General features: G+C 38.4%; 1 protein-coding gene and 1 long non-coding RNA gene across 9 annotated transcripts in view; one reads left to right on the forward strand and one right to left on the reverse strand.

Moving 5' to 3' along the window:
• Positions 1-1,014: 1,014 nt before the first annotated feature.
• Positions 1,015-6,997, reverse strand: LOC111858226 (uncharacterized). 4 transcript variants are annotated; one of them, XR_011993859.1, is made up of 4 exons: positions 6,696-6,997; positions 5,341-5,473; positions 2,423-2,444; positions 1,015-2,054 (listed from the first exon to the last, which is right to left on the reverse strand). It is a non-coding gene; the product is annotated as an uncharacterized lncRNA (long non-coding RNA). The 4 variants fall into 4 exon arrangements; XR_002841538.2 differs by having other exon boundaries at positions 6,563-6,997; XR_002841540.2 differs by lacking the exon at positions 6,696-6,997 and adding an exon at positions 5,810-6,555.
• Positions 6,998-7,271: 274 nt separating this feature from the next.
• The window catches only part of LOC111858218 (PHD finger protein 21A-like), a 53,134-nt gene continuing 45,996 nt past the window's right edge, over positions 7,272-14,409 (forward strand). For 4 of the 5 annotated variants that reach the window (XM_023839784.2, XM_023839785.2, XM_023839781.2 and 1 more), the window contains exons 1-3: positions 7,272-7,541; positions 12,048-12,083; positions 12,596-12,647. In XM_023839784.2, coding sequence (XP_023695552.1) covers positions 12,618-12,647 — 30 coding nt within the window. In that variant the 5' untranslated portion in view covers positions 7,272-7,541; positions 12,048-12,083; positions 12,596-12,617. Of the gene's footprint in view, positions 7,542-7,594; positions 7,664-12,047; positions 12,084-12,595; positions 12,648-14,409 lie in introns of those variants that run through there. The other variant, XM_023839782.2, reaches the window with a different exon arrangement.

Here is a 14,409-nt window from a genome sequence, read left to right on the forward strand (position 1 = left end):
TGGATCTTTCCATTTCCCAAGAAAACTCTTAATATGTAAAGAATTACTGGAATGGTAATACGCAGTTATTTTCTCTGACTCCCGTCATGAATATGCATTTTCAGTTGCCCGGGCCATATAGGATTTCACCACGGTAACCTGGAAAAGTCATACAGCTTGAGAGAAACAGATGTTCTTCTGTGAAAGTGAAGTTGCCAGCGTTTATGCACCCCAGAATGAATCGCGTCATTTCGGACTGCTATTCATAGCTACCACTTTTCTGCTTATTTAAATGTAATTAAGAAAAACATGAACTCAAGACTTGGAATGAGGCTCCCCCCCCCCCCCCCAGGACTAACCCTGAACTGAAAATGACAGCATTAGTTAAATGAGTCACCGGAGCCAGGGGGGTAGTGCGGGGAGGTCTGGATGATCTTTTAATTTCTACAATGATTATTCATCAGTTCCTCACCAACAGACTCCTCAATTAACGAATCCCAGTTGACTCTGACCGGTACATTTTAATCAGGGTCAGCCGGCTGGATGCAAGGGGACAGTTGGATAACGGATCACTCAGATGAGTCGAGTTCTTGGTTTCCTGCTGTGCACCTTCGTGATTACGCTCTTTTGGTTGTCAGATTTCTGAGATTTTAAGTGAAACGGCCCACGATCCCATTTCGAGTTTCAAAAGTTAATCCACTGGCCTTTGTGGGCCCACAAGCTGCCATATATGACGTTAGGGTTTTATTATTCTCAAATAATACATGTGACTAAATGACTGTGATCTAATTTGTAATACGGTTCTCTGTGTTGTTCATGCAATGACCAGGATTTGGATAAAACATAAGCATTTCGTGACAGATACAATGAGCAGGGTTGCCACTGTTAGTCAGCTGGCTGGCGTGAGATTTCCAGAAGTCTGCACACACACGCACACGCATTTACATGTACGTAACAGTTTTATTACCTTGTAAATAGTCTATAGGGATTGCAAACTACCCAAATATTTTTGCAGTAGCTTATTTATTGGTTTATAATGGAAAAAAATAGATTTGCAGTAAGATTTCTTGCGTGAGTGTGAGTTGGCAGCCCTCACAATGAGTGCGATAGAATATCAGCCATACTAAGATAATACACAGACAATCCCGTCAGTTGACAGTATAATACAATCCACAAGTCCTCTGAAAGAATCACTGAAGCACTTACATGTCCCCAAGGCTCCAGTGGTGAACAGCACTATGAACGGTGCTTCTTCAACAGTACAGTATTAACGGGCTGAAGCACTGCTTACAAAAGACAACAGCACCACCTACAGGCGAGAGCCCGCAAGTATGACGCATGCCTTAACGTTAACCTGCTGCGGTTGTATCCATTCGTGCGAACACCGTATTCGGAAATATCAAGTGACACCCGTTAGTCACTGTAAATTAAGCTTTCATTGACAATACAACCGGAGTTAAGAAGGAATTGCATTTTTTTCTAATAACAGTTAGATCAGATTGTCCGTTACACAAAAAAAGTTTATTAATTTCATTAGAATGAGTGGCTAAGTCTTCATGAGTCAGTTAATTTGTTTATAAATAATTGCTTTATAAATCTGAACAGTCTCTCCAGCACCAGTGCTTAGGAACTGAACATGGAGGATGATAATTAAAGAAATGCAAAACCTGAAAATTCTACATTAGTTTTTTTTTGTCAGTCCATCTTTAAGGTCAAACACATTAATGGTTTCATTAGTATCATCTTAATAGTATGAATGTTAATTATTCATCTTACACTGTGAGTAGGAACCTCCTATCTATCTATAGCTTTTAGTGCTTATGTGTTGCATTGTGCATGTATGTGCTTGCATCTTCCCCACTGCATCGTGTGGTTTGTCTTCCTGCGATGTCCTGTCATGGACTGGTGTTCCCTTACACTGCGCCTGTTGCCTAGGATAGGCTTCAGTCCCCCTGCGACCCTGTATTAGATAAGCAGCTGGAGTAAGGATTTATCCTTACTCCACCTGAAGCCTACGCTCTCTGCGTCCAGCAGGTGGCAGACCTTTCGAGTTTTGTCCACTGCAGTCTTTGACCCTTCAGAGGAGCAGATAAACAGGACAAAAAGTGACAAAGACAACCTGACAACAAAAGAAATGCTTTTTTAAAACTTAAATAAATAATTAGATACAATGCCATCAAATCACATTCACATCAAAATCCCTGAATGGGAGACTGCCTTTTAAAAGGAACTATATGGACAAATCATGTCACCTTTGATATCATGCCCTATTTATGACCACAGCCGAGTCATACACATACATTTTTAGATCCTAAATATTGTCTTACTGTGTCTGTCAGTATAGATAGCTATGTCTGCAATTTTGTTAGAATATTGCTATGTTAGGTTGCTAATATACATCAATTTATGTGCAATCAAGCTGCACTTAAATAGTTGTACTTACCACTGCCAAAGTTCTTCTTAACCTAAACCAAAGGATGTGCTAAATTAACAAATGGAAATCTTTCTTATTTATACACTTGAAAAAGATTTGCAGATTATATAAAATAAACCATTACTATATTCAACTCAAGATATTTTTAACAGCAAACGTTTCCTTAGATTCAGATATAATGGCTCATTTACAACACCAAAATAGCAGTCTGACAGCCACTTTTAGTTTGTGATAATTATATTTGTGATAATTATTTGGCAAGGAGCCAGCTTTGCAGTTAAACTCCAAATCATAGAAAGTTCAGGTCCTTAATCTAGTGCCAGATCTGAAAATGTAACACACCCTTGAATAAAAACCGTATGAATATCAATCTTGCATGAATCAATATAAAATATTATTGTATATGAATTTGGTACTTAGTAGAAAAAAAAATCTCCAACAACATTTTACTGAATATTTCGTAATGAACTGTATCTTTTTTTTGGCTGATTTTATATTTCTGTTATTCAGCCTTTCCACAAATTTGAATAAAAATGGAAGACCCTGTATAATTGAGAATGTGACCCATCCGGTTTCTTGTCTCCGCCTTGATCATCTTTTCAGTTCAGTATCACTGTCCCCTAATGAACATCTGCTAAGAGAAGCAGGTGTGTTTCATTATGTTATAGGTCCCTCAGGGGTTAGGGAGCTGTGCTTTGGTTAGAAGGTTGCTGGTTCAAATCCCAGTATTGGGAGAGTGATTTCACTGTTGGGGCCCTAAACGAAGCCCTTAACCTCCAATTTCTCCAGACACTGTATGACCCTGCTTTCTGAATTGTATGTTGCTTTGAATAAAAGTGTCTCCTAAATAGATAAAATGTAAACACTTTGACACAGACAAGGGGAGAAAAGTGATATGTTTCCATATTGCCCCTCTCTGGTCTGTTATATCTAAATGACTGATTTGAAGGAATTTGAAACTGAAACTAAAGTGAAATTACATAAGGTGTTTCCACCATAACTCTGAGTAGCATTGTTCATGGCTTAGGAAGTTAGCCTTCAAAAGCTAACAAGTCTTTTTCATTTGATGTTAAACTCATACTCAAACTATTTGTTTTCATATTTTAGTTCAGTGAACCTTCAATACGCTCATATAAACGTGTCCAAGGGTCTACAATATTTATGGTAGTTTTTCTTAAAGTAACGATAGACAAAGCGAAGTAGAATACCATCTTAACAGAAGCAAATAAGCAGATGCAGTTGGTACGAACAGTACAAAATAACGCTTAAATGTCACTGGGGTTCAAATCAGGATACATAGCATATGAAACATAATAGAAATTATAAAAATGATCTAATTTCTGCAAAATATTATATGAGTACATATAAATTATATTGTACTCAAGTTCTTAAATAGTGTTGGAGTAAATCAAAAAAGTATATAAATGTATTCAATGATAGCTATAATATTGTAAATATCAATATGCTATAATGTGACAATGTTTCCAAATAAAGTGCACGTGACATGTAGAATAAGTGCCTGTATTTTCCTAGAGGAGTGGCAAAATTGTGATGTAATATAAGACGTATGTGGCTGACAGCCAACAGAAACACACCTATTCACCATCTCAAAGCCAACACACCTGAGCAATCACTCCTTAAGCCAGCCGTGCAGAGACGTAGCGAGCTTGGCAGGTGAATCATGTGTTATTATGTTATTTAATTCTGGAGGGAAAAAAAAACTTACTTAACTATTTATCTAAATCTAATACCTTTAAATCTAAATTTACCTAAAGGGATTTATGTCTTTCATCGTACACTTGTTCTGACATTGAAACATGACAAAGCTGACTTGAACTGAATTGAATTAGCTGTGTTCTGGTGCATCTTTAATTCATTGTTTGGAAATAAAATGAAATCACCTCATTTTTTGCAGGTAATATTAGCCAGTGACTGAAAAAGGCCAAATCAGTCAATCATTCTTACATACAAAAATCATAACAGTTAGTTTCCTGATTTGTTCACACTGTGTTCGGATATTGGTAATATTCAAAAATCTGTGTCTATGAAGTTATTGACATCCTTACCTAGTAAGACAATAAAAAATGAAGTTAAAAGAACATAAGGTGAATAACCAGCTAAATGCTTGGATTCAATGTACTAGTAAACGTGATTTCATATCTGACTCCATTATATAATTCTGTAGAAGAGATTAGCATAACCTTTGTCATGTTAAAGTACAAACATACACCTTTGTGCCTCAGTGGAAATGGAATCAAAACTCAAAGGCTGATATTCAAGCATCCGACAGACAGGGATCATACAGTATAATACTGGAAAACTGTACACAACACTATTCTTGTGTACATTATGTCTACATTATTGTCTAGTTTAGGTACCTGCCTTGAAGTAGATGGCACCAGTGTTTTAAAACCCTGCTTATCAATATTCTAGAACTTTTTATGATTTCTGGTTTGTTAAAAACTGATTAAGCTGATACACTATTATTCAACATGTACAAATACAATGTACAAAAACAGGAAATGATGGTGACTCATAGCTAAATGACCATTGCACATGGGTAGCATATAAATAAATTAATTTCCAGCTACATACAAAGAATACTACATCTGTATAAAAATCTGATGATTGCAGAATACCAGTAATAACAACAGAAAAAAATATCCAGAACATATATAAAAGCAAGATATGTAAAAATGTCATTTGAAATTTGTAGTGATTACAGGGGATCAAAAGTGGTATTTTGAAGATGTAAGATAAAGGATGGATGGCCCAGCCACATTCATTTCTTCATGGTCATTTCAAACTGTCTAAACAGCTACATAAGGATTTAAAAAATATATTAAAATATTATGAAAATCATATCCTTCAAAGCGCACAACTTTTTCAGGACAACTCTGCAAAACAGGCCAAATACTGTATATTACCTTCTGTCTGAAGGATGTAATGTGTAGGCCATATGAATCCATTCCCATCAATCTGTCGTCATTCCTTGCTTATCGTACAACAGTACTGCTGTACTAACTTGCTGGTTATATGCACAAACTCTGCAATCATCTCCTGTATGCACAAAAATTACAGACTATTTTAGACCCCCCAAATAAGTAAGTAAACAAATAAGCAAACAAACAAATAGAAATATAAACAAGCTTACTGCACCTGTACTGTAGTTCTAATTGAAAGATCAACTCATTTAGAGCATTTAGATGTTAGCGCGGATTAACAAGGTGTTTAAAATGCTCCGTGTTGCTGAAGGGCCCCAAGGATCAAATGATAAAAAATGACTAACGGCTTGTCACTTCCATCGTTATCACTTTGTGAGCTATTTAAAAATGCTATTACCATGCCTTGTTATTGATTTAATTGAATTTCTTATAAACTACTCTGATGACTTACCGTGCATTATAGTTAAGATTAATTTGTTTTTGATCACTTACTGTTCTCTAATTTGAATTAGCCTACAAAGCAAAACGCTTCATTCATAAAGTAACCATGTTTTTTCCTTAATACATATCACATACACGTCAAGAAATATTCTTTGCAACACCAATGACTTTCTTATTCGTAATGTAAAGGCACGATCGAGAACAGCGTTTTTCCAGCTCCCGGTATCAGTCTTTGAGAGGTAAAAAGATAAAATGATCAAGCATGTACCCCAACACGTGAGTTAACAGAGCACATGGAGAAACGGAAATCAGGAACTATATGAATATGCACTGTCGTTTATTTTGTTTACTATCTAAAATGGTTTCATTTTGTTATATTTATACCATAAATGTTTGCCTAATATTTAGTTTTAAGCATCTATTCGCAAGCACCGTAGATCCAAAATACTCAAATACAATTAAATGTAAAAATTATAGCTCATGAAAATATTTCTTTATTAAATAAAGAAAAGTCATGCATCTGGTAATAATTTACACCTGGTAAGTATGCCAATAATATGTTTTCAGTTATGGTAATTGGAAACAGGTAGTGACTGCTTCTATGAAAATCCATATTATATTAGCATTAAGGCCACAAATGGACTTAGCGTTTACTGTAAATTGATAACCTAAAATATGTACTCGGTTCACCGAGTCATGTGAATGCACATTGAACTTAAACCAGATTGTCCGTTTTAAAGAGGCTTAATAGCGAAAATCTCACCTAATGCTAATTCCTGCCACGTATTGACTGCTTTCTGCACGGAAAGCAGGCGGGTGGCGTTAAAAAAAAGCGAGGCGAGCTGCACCCACCCCGCCAACCATCCCCGTCATTTTGCTCCTACAGTCCGCGCTACCTGTTAAACGGCAGCTCGCTTTTGTTCTTATTCCTGCAACTCATCCGGTTTTTTTGAGCTTAATGAACGACATGCAATCCGCTACCGGGGTCTCCGTATTAAACTGAATCGCAAACCCCGTTGCTCATCCCCTGCACCCGTGTCGGTCCCCATCGGACTGTTAGGAAGAAACACGCAGTCAGAGAAAGCACGATCGGGGGGGGGGGACCCAGCAGCGGTACCATCCAGAGCATGTTCCGCGTACTTCTTCGCACTACATTAAGTGAGTAACTTCACTCCAGACGAGTTTTGCTGACTTTACATCCGGGTTTTTTCCCTAGGCAATGGGAGTCGCAGCACCGCCGTTCCTTAGGCAAAGTGAAATAAATTCGCCGCACCGTCACACAAAGTAGTTCTCTTTTTGAAACTCATTTTCTTTCCCGTACGCGGTGATCGTCGAAACAAGCACCTTCACTCAATGCTCATTTCATCGTCACCAAAAACACGGGAGCCGCCATTATCCCGTTTATCGTCTTTTATTTCACTGTTTTTTTTGCCTCCTTCTCTCCCCTTCTTCCTGCGCGCATTGATAACTCATGTGCTCAGGCCGGGGGTGAATGAGATTGAAGAAGAGTTCTTGTTTTGTATCTCAGTTTCTCTCTTTTTAGACAAATTAAATAAAAAAAAATAAATTGAAACGAAAACTCTGATCATATTCATTGGGGGGTTATTTAGACGTCGGCGTAATAATTTTATATTTGGGAAAGGATTAGGTACAGAGATACGGGGGTGTTTGTAAATAATTATTTAAATAATTTGTGAGGAGAGGAGGGTTGACTGCTGCTCAAGTGAGTAAAAGAGAGGAGGGTAAGTGCACCTCGGGGTCTTTATATTATAAGAACTTTTGTTTATTTCCCTGTTGGAGTCCAGTTCGGTTCTGGGGGCGGCACGGCTGTTTTTCCTCACGCCGCCGGAGTGTTTCGGGCGAGGTAAAGCGGTCCCCGTCTCACCGGTTTTGTTCATTTATCCGTATTTAGGAGTTGAGTGATATTTTTCTAAGTGCATAGCTATTGGACGGATAGAAACGAACCGCTGAGGCGCAGATCTAACTTGCTGCGGTCGAATATTAAATATGATTACGCACGTTTTATGTTTATGGAGGGGGAATAAAATACCTGGAACAGTAAAGAAATGCCACTTAAACAGTGTAGCGGGATCCTTCATCTTATTGTCGCGATCGGTCACAGCGTAATACTTGATGATTTTGGCTGTTCTCCGTATGTACAGTGTAGCGCTGGTACTCGGCTAGCTACATGCGTCTTGTTGTCTTGGGGGTGGGGGGGGGGTGGTTGTTACAGGAGCGCAACTATGTAACTTGCCGGACGCTGGGGCAAAAAAGGGGGTATTTCGTTACCCAAGTTAAGGTGAAGCGGGCGATCGGCGGTGCGGCTTGATGGGCTCGGAGCCGAGCAGCGGATCGCAAGCCGAAGCGCACCTCGACCGGGGCAGCAGAAACTCCCGCTAGCAGGGCAGACCATCTTCGGGCAACTTAATCACTACTTTGCGTCAAGTCGTCCGGACGTTATTTATTTATTTATGCGCCTTCGCTGGACGCCTTCCCCCCCCCCTCCCTGCTGGTGCAGCCGTTTAATTGTAACGCTTCCCATTTAAAGAAATAAGACACCGGGCTTGTATTTGCACGTATTGGTAGCCTCCAAGCTAGCTAGGCCTTTCGCTTTTTTATATATTTATATCACTGGAAGCTGGTGGCATTTCATTGCGCGGCTATTTAAGTGTGAAATGTTTCGCTTTTTTCGCATTTTATTCCACTTCCCTTCTTTGTTTGGATCACTTTAAAGTCATTTGCTGTTGATTATTGTGCACCAGGTAGGCGAGCGTGCCTATTAATTGCCCCTTTTCCAGACCGCTATTGCATAATAAAACTGTAGGCATTTTTGTTATACGTGATGTTTTATCCACCTTTATTTCTAGTGGGCTTATTTTAATAACCTGTAGGCGTCTGTTTATCAAAGTGATGAACAACGTTTCTATTCGATCGTTACATTTTTGTTGTCCAATATATTAGTTGCTTACCATTTTTTTCTTTTAACTATATCATGGCAATAATAATAACTAGTTATGGTTACCACAAGTGGATCTTTAGTAGACTGCGGAATTTATGTACACCCCATCAATAAAAGTCTAACTCTTCAGCTTTCTACAGTGTTTTGTTCAGACTGGTATGCAAGGGTTTTAAATAATGTAGCAATTAACCGGTGGAAAGATGCAACAAAAAAAATATAAGCATTTTAATCTTAACTGCTACATATCGTGATTGTTATTTATATAGCATGGCTTGATTGTTATAAGCTTAATAAATAACATACAAATACATGCATCATGGCCAATTGGTTATTATAAGTTTAATACTTAACTCGTAATGCATGTATCTGTAAGTTATGCGGCACTGGCAAATCTAAGCATTCTCACTGTGTACTAAATATGGAGTACTTTATGTTGGTTTTTGAAATAACTGGAATATCAACCGTGATACCAAATATCTGAAATATTAAGTACGTTTGTTTTTTTCGAACTGAAGTCTGGTTTATTAGTACTAAAGATGCTTGGTCATATCTGTTTACAGAATAAGATTTGTTTTCTCTTCTTGAGCTTTCCTAAATTAGATTGAAGCCATTTATTATGAGACATTTTAATCAGTTTCTGTTTGCAGTACTGAGCTGTTTACTATACAACTTTTCAGTTTTGTAAAACTTCTCGAATCTCAATTGTGTCATTGGCATAAAAGTGCACATTGATGATTCTGGAAGGGAAAACATGGCTCCTCTTGCCTCAGGTTGCCATATTGCTCTTGACACCATATTTGATAAGAAGAAAAGCAAATACACAACTGTCGGTTAAATGATGAAATACAAACTCCGATCAGTGAATTGGGAAAACTGTGGAAAATATTGTCTGGTTTTTGAAATGCCTTCTTATCTAGGACCAGTGTAAGACCTATAATCTACTGACTGTCAGACCCATAGTAAAGAACCTGAAGTCAACAGATGGGCTGAATATGGCATGTAGTTTTATTACGTAAAAGCTTATGAGAATGTTAGAAGTTGTTGTATGATATTCTTTGTAAATATAAAAAACTTGTAAATTTCATTTTTTTGCATTAACAAGAAGTGCTGGTTCAAATGGTTTGTGGTTCTTTGTTAATTTATTGACTTGCTCAAGTATTTTTATGCCAGAGTTGAGGGCCATTTGAGGTGCCTTTGTGATCTGGATAAAACATCAAGGATGTGAAACATCAGGAGTCGCCTCACATCATCAGCCAGCTCGTTATTCTAGCTGTAATGTGGCTTTTAAAGTTTCAGGGGTAGAATATTTGTCTTGGGAGCCTGAAAGTATGACTGATATGCAACAATGTTGCTCTCTGTGCATAACATGTTAATTTGCTACTGAGTCTGATGTCTTGCATGTGAAGCTGGAACGTCATTGAGCAGAAGGTGTGGGAATATGGTCTCACATAAACAATGTCTGCGTTGACTTTAGCACCAAGTCATTACTGTCACTGAGGTGATTGTGTAGAAACTAAGTTTGTTGGGATCTTGCAGCATTGTACTTTCAGGGGGACTAAATGATTATCAGATTAGACACACCCGTTCAGAGTTTGGTAATGTTAATTTAACGGTGACGTAAAGATCATTTTTAGACAGAAAAGAAATAAATATAGTGAAGTTGCATGATCTCTTTTGCGACTGAAAGAAGCTGTTGAACACTAGCGAATAGTTTGTAAAACCATGTCTAACAAGTTTTTTCCACCTGCAAATGGATTGCTTCTGTTGCAAATGATTTAATGAGATCTACTGCAGTGGATAATATTAAGAAATGTGGTCAGTGTTATTGTATTTTTCTTACTTTTATGCCTATACCTGAATTTACAGAGTAAAAAGCAAAAAAGAATTGACAGGAAAAGCATATAAATATCAGAGACAGCAAAAATTTAATGAGTGAATATTATTAGTGGTCAAATGCTAATAAATGAATTAACTGTAAAGGCCAGGACGTTAGCAGTCCTTTAATCTATATTGATCATATAATGTGAAAATTAACTGATTGATCGGATTCAGTTTTTTTTTTAAAAAATGTTTTAGATTGTTAAACGTGGCTGACAAAGCTGTGATTTTGGGGGTCTCCTGTATGCCAGTTAAGTGTATTTGGTGATTGTTCTTGCCCAGACTGGAGCTCAGACATAACCAGGGACGGACAGAACTGGTACACAAGTACGCATTCACCTTTAAAAATGATTAGAGCAACAATCGATTGTGGTAACAGTGTAAATGCGTACTTTATTTTATGTGCATTTGCGCTGATATGACAACAAAATATAATGAATTTTAATCTTTATATGCTAACTCTACTTCATTTACGGTATACAGGTTAAAATTCAAGGTATTTTCTTGTCATAGCAGCGCAAATGCACATAAAATAAGTAAACATTTGCACTTTTACAAACAATCGATTGTCGCACGTATCATTTTTAAAGGTGAATGCGTACTTGTGAACCAGTTATGTCCATCACTGGGTAAAACGGATATATTGGTACAAAACATGCATTGATGCCACTTCTGTTTTAGACCACTAATAAAAACTGTTCATCTGCCCATATACTGTCTAAATGGTAACATAATCATTTACTGTAGTGTTTTTATTTTATGAATTAGCTACACAACATTTGGTTGTATTTGCATGTTTTATATATGTGTGTTTACAAGAAATGAATGTGGGGTTAATTGGCCAAGATGAAGAAACTTGAAATTATAAGCTACATAAAGTGGTGTGTATGGGTTCCTCATCATAATTACTCCGGGTACTAGTTTATAAGGGACAGTTACACTGGCACCTGATTAAATACCAATCGCTGGTGCAGACTCTGTGTAATGGGTCACCATCTTCTCTCTTGGGGACCACCTCTAACCTGTTTGAAGGGGTGCAGACTCTGTGTAATGGGTCACCATCTTCTCTCTTGGGGACCACCTCTAACCTGTTTGAAGGGGTGCAGACTCTGTGTAATGGGTCACCATCTTCTCTCTTGGGGACCACCTCTAACCTGTTTGAAGGGGTGCAGACCCTGTGTAATGGGTCACCATCTTCTCTCTTGGGGACCACCTCTAACCTGTTTGAAGGGGTGCAGACTCTGTGTAATGGGTCACCATCTTCTCTCTTGGGGACAACCTCTAACCTGTTTGAAGGGGTGCAGACTCTGTGTAATGGGTCACCATCTTCTCTCTTGGTGACCACCCCTAACCTGCTCTGTTTGAAGGGGTGCAGGCTCTGTGTAATGGGTCGCTGTCTCCTGTCTTGCAGGAGTTGGAGAGCAGAGGACCATTTCCCCGCCAGGTGGTGAGTCCTGCTATTATTGTTCTTTTGGCTTCCAGCCCTGGTTGGCAGTCTGTCACGCAGGACGGCTGACGCTCTGCTCGATTTCGCTCTTGCTGGCCTCACTTTTCACTCTATTACACTCACTCGCACCGAAAAATTAACAGTTGAGTTATTTTTCCTTTTAGCTTGGGTTAAAGTGTGTGATTTTATATACATATGAAACATATATAGTTCTTTGTGGTAGAAATAATTTCAGATCATTTCAAGAAGAAAAATTGAGTGAAGCTTTTATAATTTCATATATTCTTCCACAGAGTCAGCACAGTTGTTGCCCTTGAAGCATGAGCATACCGGTCATAATGTCTTTAGAATCACTGCAACAGAACAAATTACGAAGATGCTGCCTTTCAGAATTTTGTAATTATTCACAAGTTATTTTCTGGGTAAATTCTGGTATGATAGAGCCATCCCTGAAAGGCTGACATCTAGGTAAAAAGTGATGTTAAAGTCTGATTTGATTGTCTTGTGTCCAGCTGTATCCCTGAGGCAACTTGGATGGTGTTCAAAACTGGAGAGGGTGTGAAGGTAAGACGGAAAACATTTTCCATGTTTAAAAAGCCAATCCTGGCTTCAGTCCTACTTTTCTAAGCAACTTGTTGGAGTATAACTTTTCAATACTGAGTTTTTAGCACTTTTGTGTGACTGCAAAATTGTATGTGTAATTGATTTAATAACTGGTAGAAATAACACAGTAATCAAATACAGTGTTTAATGTGGGCCTTTGGAGCTAGGTTAGAGACCCTCATTTAAGTGGTGCATGTAATTTCCCTTTAAAACATTTGTAATAAGCTTAAACTGGCTATGTATTGTTGCTTATATATTGCTTAGGAATGGACCTAATTTTACTCATTTGATGGAAAGTGAATATATATTGTATTTCTAGAATTAGTGGCTTAAGAACTGATGGAGGAGGATAAGAGTCGGGATTTTGCAGTTCTCTGAATGTGGTGTAACCTGAATTTCCTCAGTAAAACATTCAGTGGGACAGCAGAAAGTATTGAAAATTTCCCCGGATTAGGTGGCTATAATGTATTCATTGGGAATATCTGCTAACTGTAAGTAAGTTCCCTCCTTGAGTGTGCAGGTACCCATTTGAATTTCGTAACCGAGACTTGGGACACCGTTGCTGCTAATGTTGCTAGCGCTGCTAGCATTTGCGGCATTAGGCAGCATTAGCCCACCCCCCCGGTCAGGCTTTTGTAAACTTCTGCCAGCGCCTTGCGGTTCCTGCTCCGCTGTGGCACCGGTGTCTGCTCCACGAAAGGTGGATCCGGCCCGAGCCCGGCTGAGTCAGAGCTCCCGTTTGCGGCAGGGAGGCCATCTGCCACAAGCGTGGAAACCCATGCCTGTTTCTCCTATGGAATGGGAGCAACAGATGGCAGGTTTGCTGGCCTTTTTAGGGGCTCCCCGTAGACGCTTCTCGTCCATTGTGTCAAGTCGGAGCGGTCGGTGGACAGGTTGCAGTGGCTCATTTGACGTCAGAGTCTGTAGTCTCGTAGTTTGGACAGGTGTGACCATGCAAGGACGACACCTTTTGGCCTGAATCACTTTCGTTGTTGGGTTTGAAGATTCGCTTTAGGGTTTGGGTTGCAGTTTTGATTAATTACACTTGCGATAGTGTGAACTGGCGTCCGCAGACTTCCTGCTTTGACTCTGACAAAGTAGGTCCAAATGATTCCCCAACAACAGTATTGATCATGGGTTTTTATCTATCTGTCTAAAATTAAGGATACTTTTATTCTATCCTCAAAATACAACCAGCAAATGCAGTTATTCCAATATTTCTGTTAATTTGCCTTTTATCCCAAGTACTTGGTGCAGGCTACCAGCTTGATGTTGTATGACTGAAACCACAGGTGTCTTAACTGTGAAAGAGCTATTAGTCTATAAGAGATCTTTCATTAACCGTGCAGAATAAGTTTGGGTGCTTCGATTTCTTAACAAGGGCTTGTGTGGATTAAATTTAATCTGTGCAGTAGAGATTCCGATACACAACTGCCGATACCGATAGATTCCAATACAAGAGCTCTTTAATACTAAAATTTTATGCTTTTATTTCATTAAAATATTAAAGTATTATTAAGTTTTTTAACTAGTAAATACAAATGAAAAAATGTACACCAAAAAAATCTTTAATTAGGCTACTAGAAACATGCGTAATGTACTGTTCCATGTTTGTACATTTTATTTTAAGCTTTTCTGAGGAATTTTGCAGTTCAACATGAATTTCTTCCAAGCTAGGATAAGCAAGTGGTGAATGCTTAAAATGCCCTACAATTTCTCACAA

This window comes from Paramormyrops kingsleyae, chromosome 11 (genome assembly GCF_048594095.1).
Source record: "Paramormyrops kingsleyae isolate MSU_618 chromosome 11, PKINGS_0.4, whole genome shotgun sequence".
NCBI lineage: Eukaryota > Metazoa > Chordata > Actinopteri > Osteoglossiformes > Mormyridae > Paramormyrops > Paramormyrops kingsleyae.